Source organism: Apodemus sylvaticus, chromosome 9 (genome assembly GCF_947179515.1).
Source record: "Apodemus sylvaticus chromosome 9, mApoSyl1.1, whole genome shotgun sequence".
In the NCBI taxonomy this organism is placed as follows: Eukaryota; Metazoa; Chordata; class Mammalia; order Rodentia; family Muridae; genus Apodemus; species Apodemus sylvaticus.
Window position 1 is genome coordinate 2,482,610 of NC_067480.1, and position 19,141 is coordinate 2,501,750.

Sequence of the window (19,141 nt, forward strand, 5' to 3'; positions counted from 1 at the left end):
CATCATAGAAAAATTCCACAGTCATGGTTGGGGGAACTGACCTTCAACCCAGCAACTACTGTAAAACCAAACAAAACAAAATTCTGCTTGCAGTTGCTGTGCAGAGCACAGCACAGGATGAGGGGCTTTGATTTGGGGGTGCACAGTAACAGAATTCAAGTTCCTGGTGTCTTCTCTTATTTGTTCTTAGACATCAACCTCTGCAGCCACAACACACTGTCCCCCATTGCCTTTGACTCACACATCACACATCACCTAGGTTAGCTTCTAAAACTTCTTTTTTCTGTTTTCATATGTGTGTATGCATGCATGTTTTCATATGTGTAGGCACATATGTATCATTGCACGTGTACATGCTTTAGCCAGCTGGTTTGGGGACTCCGTCGACTCTACCCTCTGAGGACAGATTTACAATCAGGCAGCTATGGCTACATGGCACTTATGTGAGTTCTGGAGATTTACGCTCTGGAGATTCATACCCCAGTCCTCAGGCACTGAGCTGTCTCTCCATGTTGCAGGAAATATTAAAAAAGAATCCCCGCCAACTCTCCATGGTGGCTCCACACTGCTGCGGACTCTCTGCATCTGGCTTGGCCACTCTCGCCAACTCTCCTGCCCCGCAAACCACAGTTGCTCTGGTATCGGCGTTGGTGGTACGTTGGTGGCTTGGAGAAACAGCAAGTTCTATGGGAACTCATTGATGGGAATAGAGTAGTGTAGTGGGAGATCTGCCCAATCTAGGCGTGTATTCCTATTAGTTGAGTTGTGATTTCTTTAACCGGGTCTTTTGGGTTGGAGATTTACCACAACATCTCCAGGCCCTACAAGCACAGTTTTTAGTAAATGTAACACTTTTTGCCATTATGCTGCCCTTCACACTCCCTCCAGAGATTCAAGTAGAGGGGTAGAGAAGCTGCCGGGGGCAGGCTGATACATTTCTCCATGCAACATCCTTGAAGGGACTGTCACTGAGGCTGGAGAAGCCTGGCGCCGCTATAGGTTGATGTGCTTGTGTGCTGGTCCTCGACACTGGGCCAGATGAGGTGCACCAGGAGCCGGAGAAGGGACATAGGAAGAACTGCTCTGTGGTTAGCCAGGTATTTACACTTCTGTAATGTCCACTCGGTGGGTCTGAACTCCCGCCTGGCACCGTCATCTGTCTCTGTTGAAGGACCGTTCTTTACCATTTACTGCAGCACAGATCTGTGGGTGGTAGATCTCTCAGCTTTCATTTGCCAGAGAAAGTCCATTTTACCCATGCTTGTGGCACCTGAAAATGTTGTGTGTTCTTTTCACAATACGATCTCTGTCCCCCACAGACATCAGGGACCACCCTCAACTAAGATTTTCATGACCATGTTTCAGCAGTGCTCTCTTTTATCAGCAACTTTCATTTTTTCTAGACTTTTCTTTTACATTTTAAGAGAATAACGTTTGCCTGTGAGATATTTAATTTTAAAAATATGCTTTATAATGTGTTAACTATTGCCTGTGTAAGTCTCTTTCTGAATGTATAATAAATACATGGTTGAAAACCAAAGTCCATTTTACTCTAATTTTTGTATAACATCTACAGCAAATGTGTGTGTGTGAGTGTGTGTGTGGTGTGTGTGTGTGTGTGTGTGTGTGTGTGGTGTGAATGAAAATGGCCCCCACAGACTCATAGGAAGTGGCACCATTAGGAGGTGTAGCCTTGTTGGAGTGGGAGTGGCCTTGTCTGATGAAGTATGTCACTGGGGGGTGGGCTGTGGGATTTCAGAAGCCCAAGTGCTGATGTAGAACTCTCAGTTTCTCCAGTACCATGTCTGGCTGTGTACAGCCATGCTTCCCTCCGTGATGATAGAGGACTAAGCCTCTGAAGCTGTAAGCCAGCCTCAATTAAATGTTTTCCTTTATAAGAGTTACAGTAGTCATGGTTTCACTTCACAGCAATAGAAACCCTAAATAAGACTGTGTGTGTGAGTGTGTGTGTGTGTGTGTGTGTGTGAGTGTGTGTGTGTATGTGTGTGTGTGAGAGAGTGTGTGTGTGTATGTGTTTGTCTGTGTGTGTGTGTGTGTGTGTGTGTGCATGCTGCAGCATGTGTGAGAAGGTCAGTGGACAATCCATGAAAGTTGGTCCTCTCCTTCACCATGTGAGCCCTGGGGACTGAACTCAGGTGTCAGGCTTGGTGGCAAGTGCCTTTACCCACTGAGCCATCTCTCCAGCTCGGCTCTTTGGCACTTCTTGAACCCCTGACCCCTGGTTTCTACAGCCTATCAGGGAGAATCTCATAATAGTTTTCTTTTGTTTCTCTACACTGTAACTTCTGCTCTTCCGACTGCTTTAAAGAGTTTTCTTTATGAGTATTTTTCTTTTGCAAATTCACTATGTTTTGGTAGACTTCCATTTCCTGCTAACCGTATTCATGCTCCCCTCTGGCTCCCTGGAGACATGGAAGATATTAAATCGTTTTGCAGTCAGTACTTGGGACTGAATTTAGCTCGCACATGCTCTGCACAAGTAATATACGAATGAGATACATTCACAGCTCTCTCATTTTTCATTTTGAGAAAAGGCCTCACAAGATTGCCCAGGCAGGCCTTGAACTAACGATCTGCCTGACAAAGCCTCCCTACTTGCTGGTATGACAGGCCTGTGCTACCAGGCTGTATTATAATTATAATGACTGCTTTGAATTACTTATTCACCTAACATGTGCTCTGTCATGAGCTCCATACTCTCATCATTTCTGGGGTTACTTTTATGACTATTTTCTTCTACACATCAGCTATAACCATCTTATGTCTTTGCAGGTATACTATTTATATTACTTGTCTGTCTGTATGTATATATATGTATGGATTATGTATGATGTGTGTATACATGTATGTATAGATGCATGTATGTATGTGTTATGCATACATGTATGTATTTGGGGTGCTGGAAACCGAATAAGGCCTTGTCCATGTAAGGCTAGTGCTCTCCCAGAAGCAACACACCCAGTGTAAAAGCCTGCTAAATTTGGATTGTGTACTTGCTATTGTAACTGTTACACCATTCAATACCACATTCCTTTGAAGTGCTTTGCACATGATTCTGACACAGTTTCCACTCTTACAGAAACTTCATCCTTTTTAGGCTTGTTTACATGTGTTTGTGTCAGTGTGTGTGTGTGTGTGTGTGTGTGTATACATTTGTCTGTGTGTGTGGTGCCTCTGTGCATGTGTGTGTCTGTACATACACATATACCTGTATGTACACATAGAGGGCAGAAATCAATGTGGACTTGTCTCTGACTTATTACATTGAGACAAGTCTCTCAAGGAACCAGAAGCTCACCATTTGGAATAGGATGGCTGGCTAGTGAGCTCTCCTGTCTCTACCCCCATGCTTGAATTATAGACACCAGGAGCCATACCTGGTTTTTATTTGGATGCTGAGGATTTGAACTCATTTCCGCATGCTTTCAGAGCAGGCACGCGAGCCATTGAGCCACCTCTCCATCTGCACACAGCTTCCTTTTCAAACTAGGACTACTGGCCTCCAGGGTGAAAGTGAGAAACTTCTGAGACCTCTGCCCAACACCAGTGTGTATCACACTTTTCATCTGCACTGGTGGCAATGAGAATTACTTCCAGCCCACGTGCGCTTTCAAGAGTCGTTTGACTGTTCCAGTGGCTCCTTCCAGAGCTCATCCAGGCCCCTGCAGCCCTCCAGGCCCCTGGCCTGTGCAGTTCTTCTCACTAATAAGCTTCCTAGATGCCGCCTCCTCTTCAGTTCAGCGAGGCTAACTGTAGCCTGAGCCCTTCATCCAAGCAAGCAGTGGGAGAAGTCACAGCTGTCGCTATAACCCATTCCCAGTCCCCTTAGGAATCGCAGTCCTGTGTGTGTGGGCTACTCCAGGCCCCAGACATTTTCTGCTTTATTTTTAGCCAGGTTTTCTAGCTGTTCCTGTGAGAACAAACCTCCTAACAGTAATCCTTTGTGGCTAGACACAAAAGTCCCCTGTAGTGAAATTTTACACTTGTTTCTCTGGACTCCAGACATCTTTTCCATTTTTATGGGTGTTCTTGTGGGACACCTATCACGCCATGCAGTAAATGTGGACCCCACATGCAGTCATTACTGACTTGAAGAGTCAGTTAATTTTTTTCTCCCCAGAACCACCTCCTAGCAGATGGCAAGATTGTACAGCTTTTCCGTGTCAGTTGGTGATATTCTTTACCATGACCACATTTGTTTTGTCTAAGCTGCCTTTGCACAGCCTACTTGGAACAACTGAGTCACATCTCTTATTCTGATGTTAGCATTAACTTCCACTCCTTGCTGTGAGGGCCTCTATCTATATGAAATCAGTATTATGGCTTTATAGAGTCTGTGTGTTTTGTGTGTGTGTGTGTGTGTGCATGTGTGTGTATGAGTATTATGTGAATGTATGTGCATGTGTGTGAGTGTGCATAGGGGTGTGTGTGAGTGTGTTCATATGTGAGTATGTTCTTGTATGTAAGGGTGTGTGAATGTGTATATAAGAGTATTGTGTGAGTGTATGTGTATGTGTGTGCATATGTGTGTAAGGGTGTATGAATTTGTGTGTGAGTGTTTGTGTAAGGGTGTGTTTGTATTTGTGTAAGGGTGTGTGTGTTCACATTGTGTGAGTATGTAATCAGCCTCAGGCAACATTCCTGAGGAGCCATCTACCTTGCTTTGTCGAGATTGGTTGGCCATAGGGCCCTGGGAATGCTTTGGCCTCTGTCTCCTCAGCACTGGGATCTTAAGTGCACACTGTGCCTGGCTTTTTATGGGTTAGCAGGGATCCAACTCTGGTCCTCACGCTTGTGTGAGAAGTGCCTTACTGACTGAGCCACCTTTCCAGTCCCTTTATTTTTATGTGCTTGGAATGTTTCAGATAATTTAGCCTAATTCTGATTCTAACTTAGAATGTTTGGCTATCATTTTATATCTAGGTTTATATATAATGAGAAATTTAAGAGAACTTGAATTTTCTGTTTTTTTCTGGTTTTATATACTTAAATAGGCAGTAAAGGTTAATTTCTTGGAAATATTGTTTAAGCCATGTTAAAAAGGAAAAAATCAATTGATAAATATAATTTAATCAAAGAGAATTTTTAACATTATAAACAGTAGTCCTAAAACTAATATTTTTCAGTGACTAAACTTTTAAATAGAGAAAATGTAAGGTTGTACTTTCAAGGACTTAGAAATGTTCAGAATTTGTCACTTGCCCATATATATTAATTTTATAAAAACAGACTTTTACTATATTCCAGTATGACCATATCAACAGCCTGCCTGCAGCAGGCCACAGATTCATGAATTATGGGTTACAAGGGAACTTCAGAATTGTTTTATCAGCATGTCTGTGGTTTTAGTTGTGGTCTTCTATTTAGAAATAGCTTCAAAAGCTACTGGATTATGATGTGGGTAATACAGTTTGGTCATTACAGTGGCTGGAATAGTTGTTAGAATCAGTTTGTTGAGGAATCTAGCATATATTTCCCTGAATATAAACCTTTCTTTCTCCCTCCTTGATACCCTGTCCCACCAGGTCCTTCTACCACATGGTGGGGTTCCCTGTGGGAGTACACATTGGTTTCATGTTCTCATACAATTTCAGAAATCAGAATGTGCTATCTCAGTGTGTGCTTTTGTGTGTGTGTGTGTGTGATATTTAGCATGCCTTCTTCTCCAGCCTGGGTGGGTCTAAGTGCACGGCAGTAAGGTCTATCCTCACACACCTCTGGTCCCCCAACACTGGGACCTGCTTGCTGGCTCTTAGGCGTGCTGTATTGTGGGTTCTGTGGAGGGCTCAGGAGCCTGTGTCTCAGCATGAGAGGCTGCCTCTGCAGGACTCTTCTCAGGCTTCCTGGCAGGTGTGTGTCTAGTGGCCCTTTCCTTCTGGATCTACTTGCCCACAAGTATCCTTTTGCTGAAGCAGGGAGAATTTGGACTGTGTCTGGACAGCGACCTTTAACTGGGGTTCACTTGGTTTCCAGGAAATCCATTTATTAACTATGCTAGAGTGTATATTTTTCTATACTAAAGGACTGGATGCCTGCTAGCTTTGCAAAGAAATGAAGTTAACTTAGTTTAGAAGCAGAGCAGCCAAGACCAGGCAATCTCACTGGCTTGGCTTTGGCGAGAGCCTCCTGACGGGGATCCATGTGGAAGTGAGGCCTGCCATTATCACCTGAGAGGAAGCTAAGATCCAAGAACAACCCTGCCTCATGATCTGAGCTCTGGGTTACAAGAACTCAGTGCCCTGCTCTTGCCTGGGTTCAGTGCTGTGGCAGCAGACACTCAGCTGCACAGTGAGGGAGCAGCAGGTAGATGAGAGCCAACTTCAGCCCTGACCTTTTAAAAGTTCTATATGCATAGGAGTCATTTCTGCAGCACAGGGAAGACTCTGCTTCGTTCTTGGTGTCACGGTTTGAATGTGCTCCAGTGTTCACAACCAGGACTCATCTCTGACGGTGTGGAGGAGGAGGAGGAGGAGGAGGAGGAGGAGGAGGAGGAGGAGGAGCAGGATCTTCAACAGGTATTTAACCAGTAAAGCGGGGATGAATGTTGTTAGTGTGCACAATAGACTGGTTTCATTGCCTCCAGAGAGGGCTCCCAGCAAAATTCTAAGTCTGGATGCAACCTCCTCTCCTCTGAGAGTTCACTCACTAGCTCACCTTCCTGGCATCACACAGGGCATCTAAAAAGTCCTTAAGATTCTGGCTCCTTCCTTTGCCAGATGCCAGGACAATCTTGGATTTTGGTGCCTCCAGAACATAAAAAAAAAAATATAATCTCTTTTCATTAGTTTTGGGTGTTCTGTCATAATAGTTGACACACTTTAATCTAAGACTATTCATTCCATCTTAGTGATGGAGTATTGGGTTAGTGGTCAGATGTGCAATGCCAGTGTGACTTTGAACTCTGAGCTCTGGTTGACTACAGATGACTTATCTGACCACATCTAGAAGGAACTGCTTTTGCCCTAAGGGTATAAGGATGAGCTACAGAAACGACTAGAAAGAGGTGGAAAGGCCCCAACATGGTGAGGATCAGAGAGACACAGGGGGAAGAGGAAAGGCAGGAGACTTTATTCATACTGCGGAGGCCAGTTCACAAGGCTGCCGTCAGAAAAGCACCACCACTACTAACAGTGACACACCACACTCAATCCCATAGCCACGTTCCTCTATATTGATAGAACACTGGGCGTGGACACCATCCCGAAGAACTTATAAGTAAAGCTTCATCTGCTTCAAACCCTGCCTCATCGCTGTTCATGTTCAGCTCCTCTCCAACATTCTCTGCCCTTCTTCTTGAAATCATTTCCTATGTTTTTTGTATAAGTTGTAGATTAAACCCCTTAATGTGTCCTTCATTGGTGCCTTATCTATAGGAATACGAGATTTGATGACTTCCTCCTAAGCCAGTGAAAAACAGGGAGACACCAGGAGGATTTCCTCATCTGTAAGCCAATCACTTCACAACAGCAGCATGGTGATCGACCAGCTGGTCCTGGCTCTCCTCAGAAACTCCCCAGTCTCTGCTCACTTGGACTTTTGGTTGCCCTTGGCGGGCTCCGACGCTCCCTTCCTTGCCTCCTCCTCCGGGATGAACACACTAACGGTGAAGTCACTGGTCTCAGAGCCATATTTGTTCTTCACCACCAGTCCGTACTTGCCGGAGTCTGCCGTGCTCACCCCCGAGATGGTGAAGAAGGCCGTCTTCCCGGCCTCAAACCTGAGGCTGCAGTGATCGTCGGAGGTCAGCGGCTTCTCGTTTTTCAGCCAGGACACCTCAGGGGCCGGGTCACCCCACACATTGCAAGTGAGATTAAGCGCCTGCAGAAAGGGTTATGGGAAAGAAGGTGATAAATCAGCTAATTCTGATCCAACTCCACATCACTGATAACTACGTTAGGCATGCATGGTTACGCTCTGCATAAGGTGCAAGGAGCATCTTTGGGGCCAGGCTTTGGGACTCTAGAATGCTTGTCTGGGTCAGCACACTGCGCTTTCTCTCCATTCTCCATCTCCACTTTCTCCTCCATAAACACCCAGACGCCTTTCGCTCCCTCTGATGTGGGCCTCTGGGCTGCATCAGCAGAAAAATCTCATTCCCTTCTCACCACCCGCTCAGTTATGCATTACATTTGCGTCACAGGGCCCAGCCTTGGAATGGCAGCAGCTGCTCTACATAATTTAAGTAATTTCCCCATTCCATCTTCCTCACTTTCTTCAGCTTCCTGGACCCCATCCAACCTGTGTTGTTGTAGAGGTGCTTGGCCCAAATGCATCCTAAGTAAAATATTTCCCATCGTGTTGAAACTTTTTTGAGATACTGGCATTTGTGGCTGCAGTTTTACTTTGCCTTATTAAGAAAATGTAAGACTCGGGCAACTCGAAGGAGTACCGTAGAGACTTGTGTTTAAGATTGTTCTATTCAATGGGTAGTATTTTGTACCCATCACTATGGCCGATATATTTTTGTCACCACAAGCTCCCTGTGTTGTGCTTTCAAAGATCTATGAGCCACCACAATCTCTCAACCCTTTTCCTTTATAAATATATGTCTTTTGTTTTTAAGATTATAATAATTGCTGAGCCGGGCAGTGGTGGGGCACACCTTTAATCCCAGCACTTAGGAGGTAGAGGCAGGTGGATTTCTGAGTTCAAGGCCAGCCTGGTCTACAGAGTGAGTTCCAGGACAGCCAGGGCTACATAGAAAAACCCTGTCTCCAAAAAAATACCCATTAATAATAATAATAATAATAAATAATAATAACTATTGAGATTATAACTTCATCCCCCCCTTTCCCTCCTCTGAACCCTCCCACATCCCCCTCCTTGCTCTATCAAATTCATGGTCTCTTTTTCTTCATTAATTGTTGTTATATACATATATTTACATATATATGTTTGTGTGTATGTATGTATACACACACACATTCCTACATACAACAAATACAATGTTACTTGTATGTGTGATTTCAGGACTGACCATTTGGCATTGGATAACCAATTGGTTTTATCTTCTCTGGGGAAGACTGTTTCTCTGGTTCTCAGCATTTCTAGCTGGGCCTCCTGGGCCTCTCCCTGTTTACTTTGGCAAGCCCATTGCTATCTTTCTTCAGCCCACATTGTGGCGGGGTCGTGTTGCTGAGACTCTCTAGATGCAGCTCCTGATGTTAGTAGAAGACGCAGTTGCACATAAACTGGCTCTTACTACCCATCCTTCTGCCCCTCTTCTGCAGTGATCCCTGGGCCTTGGGCGTGGGGTGGTTATAGATGTTTCCTTTGGGACTGGGATCCACAGCTTTACATTTTGATCATCAATCCTGCTCTCAACCTCCAGCAGCCGGTCCTCAGTTTTCCATTTATAAGACATTGTCATTTCAAAATGTTATATAAACCTGATCAACTGGATGTAAGCTCCCCAGACTGCTTCTTTGTCCACACACAATTCCCTGAAGATCCGCCTACGCTGCTGAATCAGACTCTTGGCCCTCTGTGGCTGACAAGTGCACCAGTGCATGCACATGTCCCTTAGGATCATAGGTACCATTTCCAGTTTGGGGCCATCATGAATGGAGTTGCTATAAATAGAGTACAGGCTTTTCCATTTCTCTGGGATAAATGCCCAGGGTTCAGTTGCTGGGCTGTATGATAAATATATGATTCATTTTCCTCTCTAGAATTTGCCAGGCTTTTTTGCTAAGAGCTGATGTAATTTCGGCTTACACCCCACCAACAATGCATAAATAATCCAGTCTCCCCATACCCTTCCTGAATTTACCACTGTGCATTTCTGTTGTATGTCGCTTATCAGTGCAGTTCAGGTAGGTGCATTATAGTTCACGGTGTCTTTACCCATACTCCATGGCTAGTGCTAAATGACATATTCTTGACTAGGAACGAAGTCGACATTACTCAGAAAGGAGTGTCCTTTTCAATCTCTTCCCAATAGATCCTAAGTGACCACTTATTACCTCTTCTGTTCTAATAAAGCTGGGTAGATTACAGAACCTCCTTACATCTCATCATTAGTTAGCAAATTTTTGAGACAGGCTGTGTAGCTCAGGCCTGACCTGTGATTCTCTTGCTTATGCCTCCCAAGTGCTGGGCTTATAAGCATGTGCTGCCACGCTAGTTTGAATTAGCATTTTTACTGAATTACTCCATGGGTACATTTAAGAAAGAAAAGTACAAGCTAGAGAAATGGCTCTGTGGGTAAAGACGCTTGGTGCCAAAGTGGGTGACGGGAGTTCAATTTCTGAGCAACACACTGTAGAAGGAGCAAACTGATCCCCGCAAGTGGTGCTCTGCCTTCCACACACGTCCTACAGCATATCCTCCAGTGAAGAAATACACACATATAATAATCTTTAAATCAGTCAAACCTTCATCATTAAATGTACCTGAACAGACCAGGTTCGGGCTTTGGAATCTGGTGATATAACTAAGTCAAACTAAAATCGCAAACATTGTAGGTAGGCATTGTGGAAGACTAGAGTTCGTACTTGAGATCTGAGTTGTGGATTCAAGTACTTTCACATACATTCTCTTGTAATTGTCACAACTGCCCAGTGAGTTCAACCTCATAAAGTGAGGAAAGTGGAGAAGACAGTTTAAGAACAGAAACTGCTCTCAAAAGTTGAGCTGAAAAGTTGACTATGGTATTTTCCACCTACAAAGAAATGTATGGCATGGAATTTACAGCCTTGCTTTGGTTCTACAAGTTCTGCATGGTCATCCTTCCCACTCCCACCGTTGCTGTCTCTGCTCATTTGGGTAGGAAAAGGTTTTATTTCACTACAGGTCTTTATGGACTTGCAAGATATATATAAACCTATTTTGATTGATATGGGGTCTGGCTATGTAGCCAAAGGTGGCCTTGAGCTCTAGATTTTCCCCACTGAGTTCTTAGATTATAGGCATATACCACTCTGCCTGGTTTACAGGTTAGAGATCACATTCATTGTCTCTCTTTACAGGTTAGAGATCACATTCGCTGCCCCTCGGATGGAAGAAGCCAGAAAATACCAGTTTAACATCAAACGGAGAGGTTGGATTTCATAGCAGATGGAGCTAATAAAAACTCACGGGGCAGCATGTTTTCCCGCAACCACAAAATAGCATGGCACCTTCCAGTGTGCTGGAATAATTTCTTTCTTCTATGGTTACAAGGTTAAGAGCTAATGCTTTCAGGTTCATTTTCATATAGCCTAATGGCTCCTGATAATTTAAAAACATGACTCTGGAGAAATGGCCTAAATCCAGGCTCACAAGACAAACTTTCGTCCTGATGCTGGCCTGACAAAATGCCTGGAATGCTGAACTTTTAACCCTCATTTGGTGACTGTGGTCATGCACACGTACCCAAGGAAATAAGACAGAGATGATGGTGTGCAAAAGGAAGGGCCACAGTGTAGGCTGTTGGGACCTTTCCCCATGTGGAGGCTGGGACAACAGTACTCACCTTGCCCTCTTGAATGGTGACAACATCGGGGAGACCGCCCAGCACCCGGGCCCGATCTGCAAGCACAGGAATTTCTGGTTACTCTCTGCCATGAGGAGAGCCAATGATCATGGCCTCAAAACGCTGAATTACACAAACCTCCCACGCTGTTCTTCCCTGTCCTGGTGGTTATTTCATACTGCTTTCCACATTTCAATGAGAAATGACTCAGTGGCTCTGATTTTAATTCTTCTTTACGTACACACACAGGTGCCCGAAGCTGTACCTACAGCACCAGCTTGGAATTATCTTGTCCTGTAAAGACCTGCTATATGATTTTAATGGCTATACCCAGCTCTAGCCCTTGTGTAGCACAGCAGGTGTAAGCTCAGGAAAGCACAACACATCTTAATGTAGAGGCTCTGAGCAGGCCATGGCCTTGTTATGGTTTCCCTATGATGAACACCAGCTGCATCGTAGGAGGGGTGTAGTCTGGGAGCTCTGGTGGCTTGTGCAGTTGTATGCCTCCTTTGAGGCTTTCCTTAAATAGCTCCCTTTTCTTGGTTCTTGGTAGTGCAGGGCCAGTCTATCTTGGTTGAGTATTTCAATAAACATATAAGAGAGGTGCTGAAATCTAGGGGTGCACATATGCATGCCCTGGGTATGTCCATCTCAGCAATGGAAGATGAACCCATTCTGTAACACACCTTGAGGCCTCCTTTCTGGCATAAACCCTACGGCTCCCAGCTCATTTCACTCAGTTGGTGACTCTTGAACCATGTTTGCCCAATGTAAAATAGACAGTGTTTCAGACTCTTACATTGTTCTTTGGGCCTAATTTTCTTCTGATACATTGTATCTACAAGTGACTAATACCTATCATATGGTTTGTAACCAAGGCATATTTTTTTATAGTGTCTGCAGGGGACAAGAGCCAGATGCCACAATTGAGGCCTTCCTACAGACAAAGACTAAAGTGAAAAACTTATGTAGACCATCTATAATTTATAAAAGAAAGAAGAAGAAGCACATTTCTTTTTTGAGATGGGATCTCGCTACACAACCTTGACTGTCCTGGATCTCCCTATACAAACTAAGTTGGTTAGAATTCACAGAGATCTGCCTGCCTCTGCCTCTCAAGCACTGGGATTAAAGGCTTACATATGAAGACCAGTAAGAAAAGAATCCATTATCATCTGAAGATATGCCAGGAAATAAATTTTGATGTGGCGTTTGCCCCCGTGCTAAGTGTAGAGGTAGTTACTCACTTTTTTCGGCAATGGCGGCTTGTCTGTGTTTGAGAGAGATAAAGAAGAGTTGTGTTAGTATCATTTCAAATAGTCTCTGTCTTTGTGTCTGTCTCTCTCCCTCCCTCCCTCGTTGCCTCCCTCTCTCCCTCTCCCTTTCCCTCTTCCCCTTCTGTGTCTGTCTGTCTGTCTGTCTGTCTGTCTGTCTCTCTCTCTCTCTCTCTCTCTCTCTCACACACACACACACACACAGAGGCATGCATCAGTGCAGGCTTGGAAAGCTGCCCTCCCAATTAGAAATCTGCTCTGAGTTCCACGAGGAGCTGCAACAAAGCCAGACTGCGTTTAATACACGAAGGGGAGGAGCGGCGCCTCTGCTTCAGAGATGCTTGGCAGCTCCACTAACAGTGTCAAGTGGGCTTTTCCTATGCTTGCTGAAACAAAAGACTTTCTGATACTCAGAAAGGCCAGTGGAACACAGGGTTCCAGGAATGTAACTTGAGTAGAAGTGGCCCTTGCCAGGAAGGGGAACTTACTTTAACCTCTGGAATTCAGCAAAGGCTTCATCAAATGCTTTAAAAGGAAAAAAGAAAGAAAGTTACAACTTTATCAGTCAGAACTGCTGACACACAGGGCTGGTTAAAGTCACAAGGTTAGGTTAGGTCGCTGATCACCTTTCCACGAGACTGCCTATGGCTTCACATTACAATGTAATGCTCTCAACAAGACAAATAAGTACTTTCTGTGTACAAACTATGAAGAAGTAGGTTTTAGATGCTTTCATCTTAGCCAGGAGCCTTCAACCTTAAACAAAAAAGTTAGCTAACAGTCCCAGTAAAAGTCTTTCAAATAAAGGTGTGTTATCTAAACACCCTTGAAAGAATTTTTTTTAAAAAAAGTTTTTTGTTAAATTGGCCCTCATAGGCTCACGGTTAGATGGTTCAAGTGTCTTCGTGTTAGGTTTTCTGCTCTATTTAGGCAGGAGAGCACACTGAGTCACCGTATGCCAAGACTGGCCTGAAGTCCAGCGCTCTATCCATTACAGAACAGAGACTGATTTTTATTTTATTTTTAAAATACAATTTTGTTAGCATAGAAAACAACAGGTGTCACTAAGGCACTGCTCACATGGGTATTGGTGGGCTTTGTATGGTCCTCCCTATCCTCTATCCCTCCTCCCTCCTCTCACTGAAGCAGTATTTCTCAAGCCACAATGGAGCAGAGATGGAGGCAACTGAGATAAGAAAAAGAGAGTCGAGGGCTGGAGAGATGGCTCAGCGGTTAAGAGCACTGACTGCTCTTCCAAAGGTCATGGGTTCAAATCCCAGCAACCACATGGTAGCTCACAACCATCCATAATGAGATCTGATGTCCTCTTCTGGGGTTTCTGAAGACAGCTACAGTGTACTTACATATAAATACAGAAAGAAAGAAAGGAAGGAAGGAAGGAAGGAAGGAAGGAAGGAAGGAAGGAAAGAAAGAAAGAAGGAAGGAAGGAAGGAAGGAAAGAAAGAAGGAAGGAAGGAAGGAAAGAAAGAAAGAAAGAAAGAAAGAAAGAAAGAAAGAAAGAAAGAAAGAAAGAAAGAAAGAAAGAAAGAAAGAAAGAAAGAAACCTTTGAAAGAAAAAGAAAGTCACAGGGTTCTAAAATAATCTTATCCCTGTGACCTCAGGATGAGACAGTTGACTGAAGTTCATGCAAAAAGGCAAGCTTGTTTAGAAATCCTTCTATTTTATCTCCCATTCCCTTTATGGCCCAAGATACATACACACACACACACATACACACACACACACACACACACACACACATATTGATACACATGCTCACACACATGCTCATGCACACACACACACATTCATGCACACAAACATGCACATGTTTACACATATTCATGTACACACATGCACATATACACATGCACACATGCACAAAAACATACACACATTCACACACACTCATGTATACACATGCACACATATACACTTATGCACACAAACACACACATGCACACACATGCTCATATACACACATAGATATGATTTATTTTCGTATGGATTGAGGGTATGCCTTGACTTGTGTGGTAGGATCAGAACACAACTCTCAGGAGCCAGTTCTCACCAGCTGCTTAGTGAGGCAGGGTCTCTTTTCTGCTGCTGCTCTGTTTACTCAGGATTTTCTTGATAATTCTCCTGTCTCCACCCCCATCCCTATCTCAGGGTAGAAATAGAGATTGCATATGTGTACCACCACATCCAGCTTTTCATATGGGTCCGAGGACCAGCCTCAGGTCATCAGACCCACGGTACCATCTCCCCAGCCAAGAATCTTATTCAAATCTAGACAGTATGGATCTTACACTGATCCACCCCCCCCACACATACACACACACATACACACTTTACCTATGGAAGAGAAAGGATAAAGTTAGGCCTTGTTTTTTCTCCTCTGAAAACTGACTGAGCTTCGGGTTGAACACAGGATAATAGCACAGAACATTTCCTGGTCCCCACACCACACTGAGAAAAAGAGGCGTGTGGTCAAGCTAATGTGTTTGGTGGCTATGGCAACCTGGTGAGGGGATCCACAGCCTTTGTATTATGAGGGGTTAAAGTGGGGTAGTTGCATAAGCTTTGTTGTTAAAAATAATCTTTGAAATGTTTTAAATCGACCCACCCACTTGCAGCTTCCCCTTTCTATTGTATTTCCCACAGTCAGAGGAACGGTGGGAGAGATCCAGAGCGCTGCTGGTGCAGTGTGGGTCAGAAGACCTCTGCCTGTTCGCTGCAGTCTCCTGTGACTGCAGATCCTTCAGCGAGTCTTTGTAGGCATATGGGTAGGGATTGGGTGAGAGTAGGGGTGTCAGAGAACACACACACATGCACACACGTGTGCACACACATGCACACACACAAACACACACATGCATATACACACGTGCACGCACATCCTCAAGGCATGCTTAGAAAGCTGTTGTCTAAATTGAGAATCTATTTTGAGGTTGAAAAACACAAAGAGTATGGTATACCAAGACTGCATCTTAGTACACCAAGGAGTGAGTCAGATCTAGCCTGCCTTCCTGTGGGGACTTTTATCTCTATAGTTTCATTCTTTCAGAAAGAATAGAGGGGAGGATGTTGCCAGTGGGTGGGGAGAAACTAGCTGTGCACTTCACTCTCTTTTGTGCTCCACCTTGGTCTCTGCTTGTTGCAAGTCATTTACTTGTTCTTCTTTTTACCCTCAATATCTCCAGAACCACACCCTCCCCCCCCCATCTCTCAGCGGGTAACTAAGACATCTGGGACCCTCAGCTCTCCAGCTTCCTCCTGTCCTGCTCAGCATTTCCTCATTTCCTGTGCTTCTTCTCCTTTGTTCCCCTCTAGTTTTGGACAGAGAAGCCCCTTTGTTCCCTTCCAGAGTTAACCCTTTCCCTTCTGTCCTTGCTCTCTCATTGTCCACTTTCAGGAACTATGGTAGGTCATTGATTCCCTTCACAGTCAGTATTATGGTCAAAGCAACTGCTTCAGGGACTGGATGAATATCCTCAGATCCCAGCCCCACATACAGCTGCCTTCCACTCTCTGCTTTTAAGGAGGTGATCATGAGTCAGGTGACCTCTTCTAAGATGGTCAGAAGACTGTCACGTCTTCCCATGAGAGTCGTCCTTTCTCTCCACGTTTGCTGTCTCCATCTGCTTTTTACGGTTCTCTGCCCACTAAATTCTCCACAATTAAGACTACCCTGCCAAAAATCACTATTAATAAAATGCACCAGAGGCCATTATTTTAGCCTAGCCCACACTAGTCCTCAGCTGACCAGATCTAAGTAGAATGGTATCACTCACATAAGGTGACATGTAATCAAATTGAACTTAAAAACAAGGCAGGCTTCCAAAAAGATTGGGACTCAAAGTAACCAATCAGAACAGGTCCATTCAATCCCAAGCATCACAAACACCAATTCCTTTGACATCCCCAGTATAGCAACCTCATTTCACTTCGGTTTGTTCTATAGTGAATTTGAGTGAGTACGTTTACCTTGTCCAGAGAGATCCACAGTCTTCTGGTGTCCAGTCTTTCCATCAAAGAGCTCCATTACATATTTCCCTTTATCATTCGGAGTGGGCTCATTGATCTGCAGCCAGATCTGCTCCCCAGTGACTCCACTCTTGACTCTGTCTGTGTACTTAATCCCGGCCCCACTGTGAAGGTGAAGGGAGTGTCATCAGCGCTTCCTTCTGTGACAGCTGATTTTTCCTCTGCTTTCATTAGGAGACATACCATAAACTTTCACAGGTTTTCAGAAAGCATGAGACCCACCTACACCATTCTGCTTCAGGGTCATTATAGGCCCAGAAGCCCAGTATTAGGATTTCAGGGACCAGGAACTGATAGCCGGAACATCTATTAACTCACTGCAGTAGGCTGAGTGTTGATGTCAAGACCAATCCTTCTCAGGGGTGCTAACTATCTTTGGGTTTACTTGGATTTGATTCCAGGATTAAGAGACTCTTTAAAGGTGAAAGACTAAACTAAATACTATCTTACTGCATGTTTAACACAAATGTTCTATGGCCAAACTGGATACATAAAAAAGCACACTGACAGGGACTATCCGTGGCTGACAGCTATTGACTCCAGAGCTATCACAGGGCACATAAATATGCACGTGGGCATAGAGTCAGACATGAATGAAAAGCACAGTGGCGCTCAACAAAGCGAGGCATGTGCCATGGCCCTGTGTGAAAACAGAAGGAAACACAGAAGGAAATACTGCGAGCCGGCTGTGACAAGACGTAAAAACGTTATAGAGAGAACAGGGCACAGAGAACAGTATCCTCACACTGTCCAAAGACGCTTCATGAAGATTTTGTGAGACTGTGAGGAAACTTAAAAAAGCAAGGCAAAGGACACCATCAAAAGGACAAATTGGCAGCCAGCAAATTGGGAAAAGATCTTCACCAACCCTACATCAGATAGAGGGCTAATATCCAATATATACAAAGAACTCAAGAAGTTAGACCCCAGAAAACCAAATAACCCCTATTTAAAAAAATAGGGTACAGAGTTATACAAAGAATTTTCACCTGAAGGACTTTGGATGGCTGAGAAGCATCTTAAAAAATGCTCAACTTCATTAGTCATTAGGGAAATGCAAATCAAAACAACCCTGAGATTTCACCTTACACCAGTCAGAATGGGTAAGATTAAAAATTCAGGAGACAGCAGGTATTGGCGAGGATGTGGAGAAAGAGGAACACTCCTCCACTGCTGGTGGGGTTGCAAATTGGTACAACCACTCTGGAAATCAGTCTGGCAGTTCCTCAGAAACCTGGGTACGTCACTTCCGGAAGATCCTGCTATACCACTCCTGGGCATATACCCAGAGGATTCCCCAGCATGTAATAAGGATATATGCTCCACTGTGTTCATAGCAGCCCTATTTATAATAGCCAGAAGCTGGAAAGAACCCAGGTACCCCTCAACAGAAGAATGGATGCAAAAAATGTGGTATATCTACACAATGGAGTACTATTCAGCCATTAGAAACAATGAATTCATGAAATTCTTAGGCAAATGGATGGAGCTGGAGAACATCATACTAAGTGAGGTAACCCAGTCTCAAAAGATCAATCATGGTATACACTCACTAATAAGTGGATATTAACCTAGAAAACTGGAATACCTAAAACATAATCCACACAACAAATGAGGTACAAGAAGAACGGAGGAGTGGCCCCTTGTTCTGGAAATACTCAGTGAAGCAGTATAGGACAAAACCAGAACAGGGAAGTGGGAAGGGGTGGATGGGAGGACAGGAAGAAGGAGGGGGCTTATGGGACTTTCGGGGAGTGAGGGGCTAGAAAAGGGAAAATCATTTGAAATGTAAATAAAAAATTTATCGAATAAAAAATAAAATAAAATAAAATAAAATAATAATTTTAAAAAACAGTATAGGGCCAGTGCATGGTGCAGGGGATAAAGGTGTTTGTTGCCAAGCCTGGCAACTGGAGTGAATCCCCAAAGCTCACGTGGAAGAAGGAAAGAACTGACACCTACCAACTGTCCTCTGACCTCCACGTGTGCTGTAGTGTGTGCTCATGCACACACATACATAAAGTAAATGTAATACATATTTAAAAGCAGTATACAAAATTGACATAGATATACACACACATATAAAGTAATAGTTATATAGAGAGAAAATTAAAAGAAAGTACTTTAAATGCACATAACGGGGCTAACTCAACTATTGATGATATCATATTATAAATGCTTCTAGTCACACGCCTTTAAACCCAATATTCAAAAGAGCGAGGCAGGCAGATTTCTGTGTTCAACGCCAGCCTTGTCCACAGAGTGAGTTTCAGGACAGCCAAGGAGTCAGAGCAACCCTGTTTTCAAACTCCCCACCAAAAAATTCTTTCCATTTCATAATAT

General features: G+C 44.0%; 1 protein-coding gene across 1 annotated transcript in view; it reads right to left on the minus strand.

Moving 5' to 3' along the window:
• Nucleotides 1-7,067: 7,067 nt before the first annotated feature.
• Nucleotides 7,068-19,141, minus strand: part of Myom1 (myomesin 1) — a 113,282-nt gene continuing 101,208 nt past the window's right edge. Inside the window, exons 34-38 of the mRNA XM_052193315.1 lie at nt 16,739-16,902; nt 13,239-13,275; nt 12,724-12,746; nt 11,477-11,532; nt 7,068-7,839 (exon numbers count right to left, since the gene is read on the minus strand). Of these exons, the coding sequence (XP_052049275.1) occupies nt 7,546-7,839; nt 11,477-11,532; nt 12,724-12,746; nt 13,239-13,275; nt 16,739-16,902 (574 nt within the window). The 3' untranslated portion in view covers nt 7,068-7,545. The remainder of the gene's footprint in view (nt 7,840-11,476; nt 11,533-12,723; nt 12,747-13,238; nt 13,276-16,738; nt 16,903-19,141) is intronic.